At 57.8% G+C, this 15,894-nt stretch overlaps 1 protein-coding gene across 1 annotated transcript; it reads right to left on the bottom strand.

Annotated features, from left to right (window-relative positions):
- Positions 1-273: 273 nt before the first annotated feature.
- On the bottom strand, positions 274-14,207 carry DQX1 (DEAQ-box RNA dependent ATPase 1). Its single transcript, XM_054989824.1, has 11 exons — positions 13,972-14,207; positions 12,521-12,714; positions 11,206-11,581; positions 10,602-10,847; positions 9,910-10,009; positions 9,666-9,821; positions 9,365-9,556; positions 9,038-9,163; positions 8,764-8,954; positions 8,171-8,361; positions 274-3,805 (listed from the first exon to the last, which is right to left on the bottom strand). Exons 1-11 carry the CDS (start codon positions 14,176-14,178, stop codon positions 3,622-3,624), a joined length of 2,163 nt encoding a protein of 720 aa, XP_054845799.1. The 5' UTR covers positions 14,179-14,207; the 3' UTR covers positions 274-3,621.
- Between the last annotated feature and the right edge of the window lie 1,687 nt (positions 14,208-15,894).

Raw genomic sequence — 15,894 nt, 5'->3', positions numbered from 1 at the left:
TCCCCTCAGACTGTCTGGTTTTAGAAGACCCCCTCCCCTTTTTTTCAAACATTGGATTTATACACTGCCCTTCAGGACAGCGTAATGCCCACTCAGAGCGGTTTACGAAGTGTGTTATTACTACCCTTATGACAATCCCCCCGTGAGGTGGGTGGGGCTGAGAGGGCTCCTAGAAACTGTGACTGACCCAAGGTCACCCAGCCGGCTTCGAGCGGACGAGGGGGGGTCCGCTTGGACTTACACCTTTTCTGCCAGTAACACAGTCCACTGGAATTCTCATAGCAGTGATTTTATTTTAAAAAAATTACAATTTGTAGATCACAATGTTAATTTAAAACATAACAAATCAACAAGATGTAAAAACCAAACAAAAATAACCCACAATAAATTAATAGGATGCTTTTACCCATCTGCTCCTCCCATTATTTCCCCCTTCTTTTATTAAGTTTAGTACTCCCTTTTGTTCCCAGGGTTTGGGGAAAGACTCCCACTTTATAGAGGCTGATTCTTTTTAAGCAACGTAGAGAGCTCCGCCCCACCCTTCCAACCACCACCTAAGGAGCAGGCTGTGCATGACATTAGAACTTCGCCCATAGCATACACCCCTAAAGCAATCGCAAGAGGCCCCCAACATCAACCGTGGCCAGCGTTTCTTTTTTACAGCTTCCCTCCCAGGCACAGGAGTCAGACAGCGTGGATAAGTCTGGTCAGGACAAGTCCCTCCCTTGGGCGACGCTCTCGCTCTTGAAATCCCGTGCGATTGTGTTGGGCTTTCTGAACAGCTGGACGCTCACCTACCTGCTGCATTTTGTCCTGCTGAGGGCAGAGACGCAGGATCGAGAACCTTGACCTGCTGCCCACAGGCCCCTGGTACAACTCACGGCGAGGTCTACAGTGATCCCCCAGGGGTTCCGTGGCAGAGGGTTTCGAGGCACGGCTTAGGGTTGCTAGACATCCCACCTGCACCTCCCACAGCATCGAAAGATGCACAAAGGTGGCGGGGGAGGGGGGGGGTGGAGTTCAAAACTATTCTGTGGCAACAGTGGAATGGATTTAATCCAATCAAGCTTTCTTGTCAAAAACCTGCTGGGAAAACTGGCATTCCCCCGTAGTCTGCCAGGGCCACAATTCTCTTGGCCAACTTTGCATCTGGTCTTGCCCAGAGTCCAAACTGATGCTGAGTGGAATTAACTGTGTGGTTTCCTGCCACATCTCTCCGGGGTCCAGACCCTCCCCTATTCCTAGTGAGTGGGTGAGTGGTGGCCACACGTCCCAGGAGCGAGTCCCTGGCCTCATCTGCACCATCACCACAGAGCACCCCCCTCTCCAGCCCCCCGTGGAGAAGCCCGTGGGCCTCACTCTGCAGGGGGAGTCGGGCAGAAGCCGCACCCTGCTCCTCCCTTTACAGAGAGGGTCTTCTGCACTGAACAAAGCAATTGGGAGATCTGGGCTGGCAGCAAAAGGAAAAGGAGGGCTGAGGTCGCCCACGCACACTTCAGGGCAGCCCAGCAGGCCTGGCAAAGCCGCCCTCCAATTCCCAAGCCCCAGGGATTTCTCCAGCACAAGCACCAGCAAAATGAAAGGGATGGGGGGCACTGCAGCCCACGTGAGGAATTGCCCCTGCAGGAGACCCACCTGCCTATTGGAACTCTGGCTTGGAAATATCCCTTGTTCTGACGTGTCCCCCTCCTGGCCTTTTACTCTCTAACCATTCCTTGTACATTCTGTCCTTGTCTATAGCACACTCAAGGCACTGCAGAAGAGAAGCTACGCCTGGCCTCTCATGCCAACCCCCCCCCCCGTCCCAGCTTATGCTGGTCTCTGCCTCCAGTCCGGCTGCTGAAACAGCCCATGCTGGAAGGGAGGGCAACGGTTAAAGGGGCACAAACACTTCAGGAAAAGGTGGAGTGGAAGATGGCACACGAAGCACCACTGCTGGGGCTTCTACTGTTCTGCAGGAGAGTTTCTTGGCATGCAACCACAGACAGCAGTGGAGGCAATGGCTGCCAGTCTACCTTCCCTGGGCACCAATCCCAGTTGGGGGCCTGAAGGGCCGCCACACCATGGGGGGTGGGGGGGAGAGGCAAGGACAGAGGGGGATCACCATCCCACATTGGCCAAAGCTAGTTTGTAGAGTAAGGCGTTTTCCTGTTGCACTTCACGGCAGCACTCATCCTATTCTAGCTCTTCAGACCCAGACCGCTTCCCTCTCAGCCCTTCACCTGAACATGAGTTGGACCGTCCCATTTTGCAAGCACACGTTCCCGTGCATGATCACTCCCTGGTGCAAGTCATTCCCCCGCATCTAGCACTGGAAAGGGAAGAGGGTGTCCACAGGCTGCAGCCCAAGATAGTGGGGGCAACACAGATTCCAAGGTTGGGGGTCTGAAGCTGCTGCCAGGTTTGGGGGGGGGGGGGATATGAGATGCCAGTTCAAATTCCCAGTGGACATTAGCGCAGGTTCAGAAAGACACAGTTCACGGCCCAGAAATGGCTCTCCCACAGGCTGGAGCACAGGATCCGCCCCCCCCCCCCGCACTTTAAGCCCAGTGCTCGGCCAAAGAGGCTTGGTCCTGATGCTGGGCAAGGGCTGAGGCGGTCCCAGGGGAGCCGAGACTCGACTGCCTGATGCCAGCCAGAGACGGCTTCCCAGGCTTCCGCTCTCTTGTGGCCATCATGGCCTCCCTCGCAAGGGCAACACACCCACTGAAGAGACTCAGGAGCAAGCGGGGGCCTTTAGAAACCCTCTCGCAGTTGCTCACATGGAAGACAACACAGCTGCAGCAACGCGAGGACAGCGAGGCGAGGCCAACTGCCCCAGGAGCAGGCCAAGCCGGAAGAAGCCTTGTGTTGAGGGCCCAACGGCACTTCCGCCGAATCACAAAGCTACAGAGCATCTACCTCCTGGCCCCTGGGGCAGGGGGGGAGCAGGTGAACCCCAGAAACTCAGAGGCAACAAGGGTTGCCAGAGAAGAAGGCTGACCCGCCTACCCCACCCCCCAATTCAGGGCTCTTCCCAAGTGGGACCAGGCCCACTCAAGCTGCGCCTCATTCAGGCTCCACCCAACACTTTTACGACACAAATCCCACAAGGAACAAAGATCACAGAAAGGACTTTTATGCACAACAGGAGGAACTGCTGCCCTGCCCCCGCCGAGTGTTTGGGATACATCCCTGCACCCCTTGCTGCCCAGTTTCCCCCCAAGCCCTCAGCTGCCCAGAGCAGCTGAAGTGGCCGCTGGAGCACTGCAAACCAGCTCTCCCCCCGCCCCCCTCGGCAGGACCGAGTCTCCCCTTGCAGTCACTCTGCCTATCAGCTGCCCTCATCCGGGGGGAAGGGATGCCCAAGAGGCTGTTGGCCTCTGCAGCATGGAGAATGCTACCCGTCACCCAGAGCAGCAGCAGCAGCAGCACCACCACCACAGAGGTGGGCCAGGCCTAGCCCCACTCGGCTTAGCCGGGGCAGGAGGGGCCCTTGCCCTGGCACCACACCTACCCAGTCCTTCGGATCATCTCTGCCGTTGTTCAGGGAGCTGCCTGCAAAGCCAGAGGTCCTGGCTATCTACTCTCCCAAGGGGGGTGGCAATGCCTTGAGCTGGTGGTGCTGGTCCAGACTGGGCCTCACTGGAGCACACAGACATCCTCGCCATCCTCATCGGCTCTGGGAGCTGCAGGCGCCTCGCACTGCTGTGGGGGCGGCAACTCCACCCCTCCAGCCAGCTTCTCACGCAGCTCCAGGAGCACGTCTCGGCTCTCGCTGGGAGGCAGGTTACTCAGGTAGTACTGGGGGGCCAGCTCTGCCAACCTGCAGGAGGAGCAAAGGGCGGAGACAAGGCTGTTGGTGCAGCTGCGCGCACTCGCACCCGCACACACACACACCCACACAATTATACACGTCATGGCTTTGGCGGGTTTGCTGGCAAGGCCAGAGTTGGGACAGCTGGGAGAAAAAGCAGAGAACGGGAACACAGTTACCCCCCCCCCCCGCGTGGGCCCCCACCCCATTTTTCTCATGGAACAATTAGAACATTTGGGGAAGCACTGAAAAGGCTCCTGTTAGATACGATTTGGTTGAAAAATACTTATCACGTGGGCAGATTCTAGAGCTGCTGTAACGCCGTTCCGGAGTGTTCCCGCTCAAAAAAACCCCTGGGCTTACATCTTTCATTCCCATTCAAACTGTGTGCCCGTAGCTTGTTCCAGGTGAGCTGCTAGAGGCTACCTTTGTCGGAGGCTTGTGGAGGGGCGGAGCCTCAGGATCCAGCTGAAACGGGAATTGGAGGCTGAGGCAGGCGGCATTCCCTAGAGCATGCAAGGAGGGGCATTTTGCACGGGAGCTGAGCAGGGCAGTTGGAGGGAAGGGACAACTGAAGAAGGACGTACAAGCAAGCTCCTCTGTGCGTGCGTGCGTGTGCACATGTCCAGGTAAGAACCCTTCATACTTCAATCAAACTATGAAGAAAGAAAGCCAATAAAGGGGGGGGAGGCTATCCTGTGTTCTGTGGCGAGTGCCACACATATGATTATGTGCCTACTGGGCAGAAACTGTGGGTGTGTTCTACATGTGTGAAGCTCTTGGCTCTCAGGGAACACATTAGCTCCCCCGAGGGTAGAGCTGCCAACTTACAGCAGCTGAGAAAGGCAGAGAGGTATGTGGGCAAGACACTCTGGGTCAGGGTCCGATTAGAAAGATCCCACTGTGCTCTTCTGCTGTCATGGAAACTGAAAGTCCTGAGGTTGGAGGGCAACAGGCTGAGGAAGGGAGAAACACCCCTTCAGAAGGGCTTTGCTGGCTGATGGACTGACATCCTCTCATATGGAGGACAGCCTTTAGGGTTGGGGGCAGGTCCGCTCTTGGAGATTAATTCATTAGGAACATAGACCTAGAGAGCGGGGTCTGTGGTGGGTGTTTTGATGGTGTGGTGTGAAGGCTGTGGACTCCACTCATCGATCGGCCAGATAGGCTGGGAGCTGGTGGGGGAGGAGTCAGCTGCCATGGTGCATGTTGGCACGACAACTCGAGGAAACACAGTCGTGTGGTCCTGGAGGAAAATATTCAGATTTCTGGGCAGAAAGCCAGACGTCAGGACCGCCAAGGTAGCATTCTCAGAACTGCCACCCGTTCTGCATGCAGGGCCATCTGGATCGCCACAAGGAAGCGTTGCCAGGAGGAAGAGTTTGGATGCATTGGGCACTGGGGGCCTTCTGGAACAAACCGAACCTGCACTACAAGATGTGCCTCCCTTGATCTAAGAGGATCCGAGACACTATCCTATACAACTCATACAATGCGGATCTGGACTTTCTGGGTAATAAAGTTAAGATACTGAAGGACGTTCTATTTTTAGTTCGGAAAAGAAGATTTAAGTATAAAAAGTTTGCAGCTCTTCTGAGGGAACGTGGAATAAAGTATAAATGGCTATTTCCGGAAGGTATCTGGTTTAGTTACAAAGATCAAGCTTACAAGATAACATCAGAAGATCAACTAAGGGATTTTGAGGACAAAAATCAAGAATTTCAGCAAGACACCAAGCAAGAAGAAAAGGATTTGAAGTCTGAAGGGGGGGGGGGGAGGGAACAAGCACTGCGGTTGCAGCTGCTCAGAGAGAACTGCGTCCGAGGCCCGGGGGGGGGGGAGGAAGACTTAATTTGGATTGTAATCTGTGTTTTGCAAGGTCAACCACTCCATCAATATCTTACAAAGTTTTAATTTTTTAATAATGGCAGTATGAAGGGAAAGCATTATTTGTAGTGTAGTGTTGTTATATGTTGTTTTTTTTCTCTCCTTCCCCTGCCCCCCTTCTTTCCCTCTGTATTGTTAGTTAATGTAGGTAATAAAAAAATAAAAAAAAATTCAAAAAAAAAAAGATGTGCCTCCCTTGAACCAAAAGGGAAACAGGCTGCTAGCACTTAATATCCAAAGGGCGGCAGGCAGAGCAGCTTTTAAATGAAATGTTGGGTGTATGCTGAGTTCCAAGGGAAATATTGGTGGGAGTGGGCCACAATGCGAGAGAGAGCGAGAGCGCGAGAGAGAGAGCAGGGCAGTAAAGGAGGACCATGCGAGGAAAACCCAGGGGCAGCTGGGAGCCTTTGGAAAGAAACAGGGAACCTGCACCTCTTCCTTTAAGCCGGAAGCCCCTGAGCCAGCCTAGGAGAGCTGGAGCACTTGGTGCTAAGCAACAATTAGGTGTAGTGGGTGTCTCAGACGCCGGGCGGAATAGGACATGCTTATCCCTGGGTATACACTCGACAGACAGGACAAGCAGGACCGTGTGGGGCGCGTTGTTGCTGTGTGTATCAATGAGGGTACACAGTCAAACAAACCAAAGAAAATGTTAGGGGAATAAATACACCCACAGAACTGCTATGGGTGGAGATGTAGATCCATAAGGGATACTTAAATGGTGGGGGGGGGAGTGTACTGTCACCTTCTGATCAAAATCTTGAGGCAGATCTTGAAATGGTGAGAGAAATAAGGGAAGTGACTAACATAAAAAATGCTCATAGATCCAAAAGAGTTAGCCATGTTAGTCTGTAGTTGTTAAATAGCAGAGGTGCGATTCTCGAAAGTTTATGCTACAATAAAGTTGGTTAGCCTTAAAGGTGCTTAAAGATGCCTCTGACGAAGAGAGCTGTGGCTCTCGGAAGCTTATGCTACAATAAAGTTGGTTAGCCTTAAAGGTGCTACTGGATTCTCTACTATTTTATAAAAAATGCTGTGATGCTGGGCGATTCCAACTACACTCACGCTGACTGGGCAAATGTCTGCTTCAGTCACACTGGGGAAATCAGGGTTCTAGATACCACAGATGACAGGGCACTGGAAAAGCTGCCCTGCCCGCGGACCGGAAGCGTGCAACCCTGGACTTGGTTCCGAGCGGATCTCTAGACAAGGTCCCTCACGAAAGACTCCTAAACAGGCTTAGCATTCCTGGATTAGGAGGACAGGTCCTTGTATGGATTAAAATGGCTGCAAAGGAAGCCCAGACTGGACATGGCGTTAAGTGAGCAGACAGTGGGGTCTCGCAAGGATCAGCATTAGGACAGGTGCTGCTGAATTTGTCCGTAAATTATTTAGAACTGGGGGTGAGCAGGGGAGTGGCCACATTTGTGGATGAGACCAAATGATTCAGGATGGCAAATGCAAGGCCAGCGATGAAGAGCTGCCGGAGGATTCCTCGAAATTGGACGAGTGGGCAAGCAAGAAGATTAGGAGGGCTGGAGCCCCTTGCCTAGGAAGAAAGGCTGGTCTGGGGCTTCTTAGTTCAGAAAAAAAGAGGACTAAGGGCAAACGTGACAGAGGTTTATAAATTGACGTACGAGGTAGAGAGGGTGGCCAGAGAGACTTTTTTCTCCCTCTCCCATAGAACTAGAACTTGGCAGCATCCAATGAAGCCGATGGGAAGTAGATTCAGGGTGGACAAGAGGAAACGAGTTCTTTACACAATCCGCAATGGAAGTGTGGAATTCACTGGCAGAGGAGGCAGTGACGGCCCCAGGCGTGGGCAGCTTTAAAAGGGGACTGGACAGATTCAGGGAGGAGAGGGCCGTCAATGGCTGCTGGCCACTGAAAGGGAACTTCCGTATTTAGAAGCAGTCGACCTCTGAATCCCACTGCTGGAAGGCAGCATCCAAGTAAGACATGGCCTCTGCGCCCCGTGGGTTGGGCTTCCCAGGGCAACTGGTTGATGACTGTGAGAGAGAGAGAGAGAGAGGGTGCTGGCCTCTGGTCCGGCAGGCTCTTCTTCCATCGTCCCAGTTTCTCCCCAGTTGGGACCCAAAGTGGATCACATCGTTCTCCTCTCCTGCATTTGATCCTCACAACAACCTTGTCAGGTGGGGGTTAGGCTTAGTGTGTGCGGCTGGCAAGCCTTCCATGGCAGCAAGGGGATTCGAACCTGGGCCTCTCAGATTCTAGCCCGACACGCAACCTTTTAAATATTGCACATATTTCTATTTTCTTCAAACGTTTCTTTTTGTCTGGGATAAAGGGCTCCCCTGGCTTCAAAATATCCAGAATTTTTACATTCCTAGGGAAGCTCCCACAGTTGTGGAGAAGGCATGGAAAGCCCACTCTCCCGAAAAAACAAAGGAGGAAAGAAAAAAGCCTGAATCTAAGAAATGCAATCATGCCCCCTGCTGGCACCTGCCCACCCCTGGTGTTGCTCACATTTCTGGTTGGATCTCCGAGACCACGCTCAGGCAGTTATCCAGCGAGATGGTGAATTCGTGGTACAGCAGCCAGGGAGGAGGCTGTGTGGGTGGCCGGCGCAGCCGGTAGCAGCAGGTGGGGGGCAGCTGGGCCACATGTTTGTGGGTCAGGAGGAGGTAGTTTCCGGAGCCATCGATGTCTCGAGCCACCTGTGTCACAAACCAGGGCAGGGAAAGCACAAAAGGATTGGAACGGGGACAAAGCCCTTTGCCTTCCCAAGGCAGGCTGCTGTGCTGCTCTTAAAGGGGCCGAGCGGGGAGAATAGCAGCCCTGAGGTGGTACAGTGCCAGGGGAGAAGCCTGTCCTCCCACCAGCCCCAGAGCCACATCTCTGGCTAGACGGGACTTCCGAGTCCTCCCCGAAGGAGTCTCAGGCCCCCTCTCCCAACTGTGCCTTTCTGGGGACAAGGGTCTATTCTCAGCATCTATCACTGGCCTCCTATGGCTCCCCCACCCCCCGCAGGAAGCCCCAGCAGGGCTTGCCAAGGAACACGCAACGCCGCTCAGGTCTTGGGCCCAACCAGCCTCGAGGGAGAAAAGGCAGCTGCCCACCTTAAGAAAGAAGCCCGAGATGAGGGCCTGCTTGACCCGGAGAACGTTGCTATCTGTGCCAAAGGCAGGTGGGGAGACAGGCAGCTCAATGCGCTCCATGACCTCCAGGAGCTCTGCCCGCACGGCCTTGGCCAGCTGCAAGGCAGCCTCGTTCACACCATGTTTCCGGCACCAGCTTTCTGGGTCGCTCTCTGAGGGAGAGGGGAAGGCAGACTCAGCAAGGGAAGGGCACTACGGCCCAGAGCAGGCCTCCCCGCTCCCCGCCAACACTCACGCTGGAGGAAGGTGTTGAAAATCTTGATGAGGGTGAAGTGGTCTCCAGCTGGGTGCAGCAGGACTCGCTGCCGAGCAGCCACCGCCTCTCCCCAGCGCACAGGTGGAGTCACAAAGCAGGGCCACGCTGCAGGGGAGGGCAAGATGCTCAGTGCTCACGCACCACGACCCCCCCTCCCCTGCCAGAGCCCCCCACCGATGAGAGGGAGCCAAGATGGCATCTACTGCAAACTCCAGGAAGAGTAAGATCTGCCGTGCACGTCTTCTAAGAAGGATGCCAAGAAAGGACACTGGCATGGGTAGAGAAGGGGCCAACCTGGGAGCGCACCTGTCAGCATGGCAGCAAGCGTGAGCATCTCCTGGACACAGTCGAACTCACACGAGGCCAGGAGGGCCTTGGCCAGTTGGGGGTCAACAGGGAACTCGGAAATGATGATGCCGACCTCCGAGAGGTTCCCCTCGTCGTCCAGAGCAGCCAGATAGTCCAGGTCCTCCAAAGCCTGCATGAGGGACTCTGGGGCTGGAGAGGGAAGGAGCATCACAGCTGAGGCTGGCCCCGCACTAGACAGGTCTCTCCCCCCCCCCCTGCCCAGCCCTCCTGCCTCTCAGCCCAGCTGACCCCTCCTCACCTGGCCGGTCAAGGAAGTCACACTGGCCCATGTCCGCAATGTCCAGCCTCTTGAGCAGCAGGACCAGGCGGCTCAGGTTGGCCTCAGTGACGTGTGCCGGAGGAAGGGCAGGGAGGCTCTCGTAGAAGGACTCGGTGTAGAGGCGCAGGCATGTCCCTGCAGGGTACAGGAGGGCACCATGGGCACAGGAAGGAGATGGCCACTCCCAGCAACCACTGACCCCACCAAGCCCAAGAAGGCTCACCAGAGGGGGTCCCAGCCGCCCTCATCCGCCGAGCCTCCGCCTGTTTCTTGCTTATGGGACGCAAGCCCTGCGACTCCGCGCGGATCTGCGGGTTGTAAACCTGCCCAGAAGAAACATCAAGAAATGGCTCAAGGCAGCTGACTGGCAGTTGAGCTGAAGAACAGCGTGGATCAGACATGCCCTGCCCTGATGGCAGCTGCTGTCAAAGGACCCAAGACCTGGAACCTCCCAAGCAGGAGCCACGGACCTCTGCAACCCAGAGGAGTGTGTGCGGGTGTGACTGTGTGTGTGTGTGTGGAACTAGCCAGCAGCTTCCCTGTGTCCCGGCAGGCCATGGGAAGTCAGGCTGCTGATGAAACACAAGCTTTTCTCATGGGTGCCAAGCATCCACAACAGTACTCAAAACCAGCCACCAAGCCTGGCCGGAACTCTAAGGCAGACATTAGGGCACGTGCCGGGGGTGGGGGGTGGGGGAGAAGGGGGGCGGAGTCTTCTTTGACTGGCTGAGCAATCAGTCCCACTTGGGGAGAGAGGCAGGAAGATCCCTGCAGGAGGCTGGCATGGTGGGTCCCCGGCCTCTGGAACTGCAAGGTGCACAAGGCAGGACTCCTGAGGCACTGGTGAGGGAAGCAGGCTGTGTGCCTGTTCAGCAGCCTCCACAAGCCCCCTCGCCCAGCGCCTCTCACACTCACACTGCGCAGGTCCAGCCCAGAGTCAACAACGTGCCTGACGCTCCCCACAGAGAAGGCAGCATCTGCCAGCCAGTGGGTGACGATCACTCGGCGCACTGGACCTCCGGCAGGCGGCTCCACAGGCTCATACAGTTTTTGGACCTGCCGCCCCACGCCTGGATGAAGGGGTAGCAGCAGCAAGGAGCCCAGGGCGGGGTCCAGGGCCACAGCTGCCACACGGAGAGCCTCACAGCACTCCTGGATTTCCTGGGGTGAGAGGGGAAAACTTCTGTAAGGGGATGTTCTAGCAGCCCCACACGGAGAACCCCCAAGCACAGCTTCTCTGGGCCAGCCTGCCCCGCACTTGACAGCTGCCCACTCCCAGAGCTCATGGCTCATCTTTGCAGGCAGGGAAAAAGCAGTCGGCCACAAAGGGGGCCTGCATCTCCAACCGCCCCAGCTCAGCAGCTGGAAGGCTTCCTTCAACTTAGGAAGCGCCGCTTCAGCTGTTTGTCAGGTTGATGGGGAGAACACAAGCTGGGAGCATCGCAGGCACCTGTGTGATCCCACGGGCTGGTTCCACCCCAGTGCCGTTGCTCTGTGGCCTAAAATCGCCGCTCCGCACCTGTTCACTGGCCAGGAAGACCATCACATCCCCTGCCTCCTTTTGCCGGTGAAGCTCCAGGACAGCTTCGCAGGCAGCAGACACCCGGCCCTGAGGAGGAGGCTCCCTGTACGCCAGGCTGGGGGCCGGGCTGAGTGCTGGCACCTGCACCAGCGGGGCATCCTGGCAGAAGTGCTGCAGTGGCTCCTCCAGACAGGGCTCCGTCACCACCACAAGGCGCAGCTCTGGGCGCTGGCGCTGGGCATCCTTCAGCAGCCCCAGAAGCAGATCTGTGGCCACCGTGCGCTCCTGCGCCTCATCCAAGATGATCACCCCGTACTGCCGCAGCAGTGGATCAGAGGTCATCTCCCGCAACAGGACCTCATCCGAGCAGAACCTGCAAACCACAACTCACCTGTCAACGGGAGGGGCAGTGGGTACATTCGGGTTCTCCACCTCTCTCTTAACCTCAACTCCCACCCTGCCGTCTGCCTCATCAAAGAACCCCCTACGCTCTTTGCCACCAGATCTCTTCTGAACCAAGGGGTGGGCCATCTGTGCAGCCTCCCTCCCACCCAGCAAGTGATCCAGAGGAGGCCAGAGGTGGTTTATCCACGCACTGCCACCCCCTTTCTTCACTCTAACTCTCCCCCCTTGCCCAACTTCCTACTCCCCTTCCTATGGGTTGGCACAGCAAGAAAGCCCCACAAGGTGCAGCTGGGCCCCTAAGTGGATCAAGCAGACTCCAAGCCATGCCTCTTGGGGCTGGCCAGAAAGGCCCCTGATTAATGCAGCCGTGAGGCCCGACTGATCCCAGTCCAAATGACAGCTTCATCCTCAGGGGCACTGACCCACTCTTGCACATCCAGGCCAGGGTAACGGAACAGTCAAGAGGTCAAGACTGAAGCAAGCCAAGTTCAGCCCCCACCCCAGGCAATCTTATGCACATTCGCTCAGGCACAATGGGACTCCCCTTCAGCGCTGCAGCCCTAGTCACAGCAAAATGCAATGCTCTTCCAGGGGACATACAGTGCAGCCCCGCATGGAGCGGGCACGCTCCAAAGATCCCTGCCCACCTTTGCTACGGATCTGTCGAGCGTGGCTGACGAGCAACGCTTTGCCCTCCCTGCCATTGAGAAACACGGGTTCTTTTATTACCCAAGTAACATTCTCCCTTCAGCCACTATAAAGCCTCCCTCTGCTACCTGCCCTTCAGACTCCCCGTGAGCTCACAAGGCACTTTGCAGGCAGGCCAAAAGCGAAAGCAACTGTTTCCCGGGTGCCTAACACGAGGAAGCAGGCAGACAGGTCAATCAGCTTTATTCGTCTTCTTCACCTGAGCAGAGTCTCTGAGATGCAGCAATCCTCGTAGGGGATGCAGTAGCCAACCTCATGGCCCACATTGAGGTCCATTTCATCTGCAACACGTAAGGCCAGGCTCAAGGCGGCCAAGCTGTGAGGCTGAGTGCAGACCACCTGGCCATGGGCAAACTGCAATGAAAGGGCGTACTCCGCACACCACTGAGGCACCTGAGGAAGGAAGGAAAACCTCAGGTGGTCCCTCCTCTCCAGAGGGCAGCCCGCAGCCCATTCCCCCTGCTGGACCATGGACCATGGTCCCCCCCCATGGACCCCTTGGACTGGACCATGCTGGCCAGCACAAATCTGCCTCTTCTAGTTGAGTCCAATGCCCGCACCTCAGAACAAAGGCCCTCCAGAAGACCCACACAAGCAACCTAAAGAAGACGGCGCGAGAGGAGAGACGACACCAAGAGCAGCCCCCCCCCAGGTAGCCCAGGCCCAAGAGCTGTGGCGCCTGCGACCCTGGCCCCACCTGCGACCCTGGCCCCACCTCAGCTCCACAAGGGAGCAGGACAGCCCCGGGAAGCCAAGCACAACCCAGGGAGAAAAACAGGTTGCCCTTGCTTTGGCTCCAGCCTCGAAAAGGCCCAGTGGGAGCAGCGCAGGTATTTTTAAACTCCACAAACACACTAAAGACCATGACAGTTTTTTGCTCAACTATAAGCGACAGACTTCATGTAGTTAACGCTGTAAACTACGCCCGGCTTTAACAAGAAAGGAGTATGACGAATGTTTTAAATCCCCCCACGTCTCTGCTCCCCCCCCCCCGCTTCCAGACCTCCAGAAGTTTCAAGCCTGCCCTTATCGCTGCGCAGCAAAGGAGCCCCAACACCCCCTCTGGGCGCGGCCTCCGGCCTCCCGGGGTGCCTGAAGGCGCAGCGGAGAGGAGCGCCGAGGGACGCCGCAGCCGGGACCCGCCCCGGAGCAAAGGCTGCCCGGCTCTGGCTCCGGGCCCCACCCCAGCCGGGCGGGAGGCCACCGGCGGGCACATCAGCGCCCCCCACCCCGCCTTTCCCCGCCAGCCGCAGGGTCGAGGACCTTCCTTGCCCGGGGCGCCCGGGGCGGGTCCGGCGGCGGCTGCGATTGCGGGCGAGGGGCAGACAAGCCCGAACCGAAGGCGGGGGCAGACCTCGGCCGGGAGGGCCGCGCTGCCGGAGGACACGGCGGGGATCCCCACGGGGCCCTGGCTGGCCGGGCCCGGGGGGCGAGACCGGGCCCGGCTCTCCTGCTGGAGGACCGGCGGCTGCGGCCGCGGAGGCGGCATTCCTCCCTCCGCTCGGAACAGGCCCTCCGCCCCGACTCCGCCGGCCTGGGGGCGCCGAGCCCGGCCACGCTCCATCACCGGGGCGGGCTCGGCCCTCAGCGGCAGCTCCGGGAACCCAGAGCGCCGCCCCCCGCCCGGCCCGCCCCGCCCGCCCGACTCGCCTGCGTGCTCTTGCCGGCGCCCGGCCCGCCCGACACCAGCACCAGCCCGGCCCGCCGCAGGTGCCGCGCGAAGGCCTCCCTGGCGGCCCAGACCGGCAGGCCGCGGCGGCGGCGCAGCAGCTGCTGGTAGCGGGAGGAGAAGGGCAGCCCGTCGAAGGGGTTGGCCGCCCAGCCGCCCTCCGGGGCCGCCGCCTCCGCCTCCGCCATGGCCGCCTCCCGCCTCGGCCGCCGCCACCGCAGCAGGGCGGGGCACGTAACGCGGAAGGCCCGCCTCCCCTCCCGGAAGGGGCGCCCCCGAGCGCGCTTCCGGCCACGCCCCCCCGGGAGGCGCCTGGCCGGCCCAGCGCAGACGCAGGCGGACTGAGGCGGGCCATCAATCAATCTCTCTCTCTCTCTCTCTCTCACATACGCAGAGCGGGCCGGCGCTGTTACTGCTGCCCTCGTCGGCCTCGGGGGCTCAGGCGGCCCCCCCGGCCCGAGCAGGCCCCCCCCCTTGCCTCTTTGAGGGGCTGCAGACGATGGAAAGACGGGGGAGCCCACGATTCGCGGCCAATCCCACGGGCCACGCCCCCTCCCGAGGTGGGTGGGGGGGTCAGGGCCTGCCGGGGTGTGGCCCCCAGGCGGGGTTGGGCCCCTCAGTGCCTCGCTGGGACCACCGTGCGCAGCTTCCCTCACACCCCTCCCAGTTTGGACTCCACGCCAGTCATAAGGGGGCAGATGGTGTGGCGGGGCCGGCTTAGCCTGTTGTCCAGGATACTTTTCAGTGTGTTCGGTCCGAGGAGGTGGGCGTGATCCTCGGCTGTCTGAAGACACCCGCCCCCCCGCCCCCCGAGCTGTTCTAAGGTCAAGAAAATAGCTCAGGGGAGGGAAAGGCCTGAGCTGCCACTCCCTGTGCTCCCTGCTGTGGAACAGGCCATGTATTGTCTCCTGCGGGGTCTTTGAAGCCAAATGTATTAAAGCCCAGGGAGCAGCACGGCCAGGAGACTTGTCAGCTCCGAGACTACTGAGCGGGGACAGCAACTGGGATCTGTAAAAGCCAGTACGGGGATTGTAGATCCTTTCCCACTCTGGCTGCTGCAATCCCGTCAGGCCCACACGGGTGCATCCCTGATGTCTGTCAGGGTGCCTTCCTCAGTCACTGACACAAATGGCGGCTACCCATCCATCCGTCCGTCCCTTTGAAAACCACTGCTAAAAGATCGATGTGGCCTGTGGAGGACCGCCCTTCACTCTAGAATGCCCCAGGGCATTTAACCATGTTCTTGAGGCCAGCAAAAGCAGCAATCCTGCAGGGGCGGCATCTCCCTCCCTCCCAGGGCTCGGCTGTGGAAATGGCTCTGGCCAAAGAAAGAAGATCCATATCGAACGTCATGCTGGACTGTCACACCTAAAGGGCGGGCAAGATTCTAGTCCAGTGACACCTTGAAGACCAACGAGGATTTCGGGGTAGCAGCTTTTGAGAAGCTTCTTCAGACAGCTTTGACACCCAAAGGCTTCTACCCTGAGAACCTTGTTGGTCTTTAAGGTGGCGCTGGACACGAACCTTGCTGTTCTACTGCACTGCAACACAGCCGTTCACCTGAACCTAAAGGGATACGGGGTGGGACACCAAAAGACCTTAACTTGCAGGGTGTGCTCGACAGCCACCTCAGGGCTCCAGCTCATTCCGACCTCCGCTGCAAGATCACTAGGGGAACTGAGGATGAGATGGGATTGCAATCTACGTTCACCCCAACATCACAGCCCATTACTGCAAAGCTATTTCATCGGGTGGAGGGGCTAGAAAGACACTGTGGCTGAGCTGGAGAGAGAGACAGAGCTGGCCCAGTTAGACACCAAGCCCCATCCAGAGACGTCTGGCAACCTTCTTACTCCTCTGCAGCCTTCTTCACCGGCTAGCCAGTGACCATGAGATTCCAAGTT

Source organism: Eublepharis macularius, chromosome 10, assembly GCF_028583425.1.
Source record: "Eublepharis macularius isolate TG4126 chromosome 10, MPM_Emac_v1.0, whole genome shotgun sequence".
Lineage (NCBI taxonomy): Eukaryota > Metazoa > Chordata > Lepidosauria > Squamata > Eublepharidae > Eublepharis > Eublepharis macularius.
The sequence above is the reverse complement of the archived record's forward strand: the minus strand, read 5'-3'. Positions and strand labels throughout refer to the sequence as shown.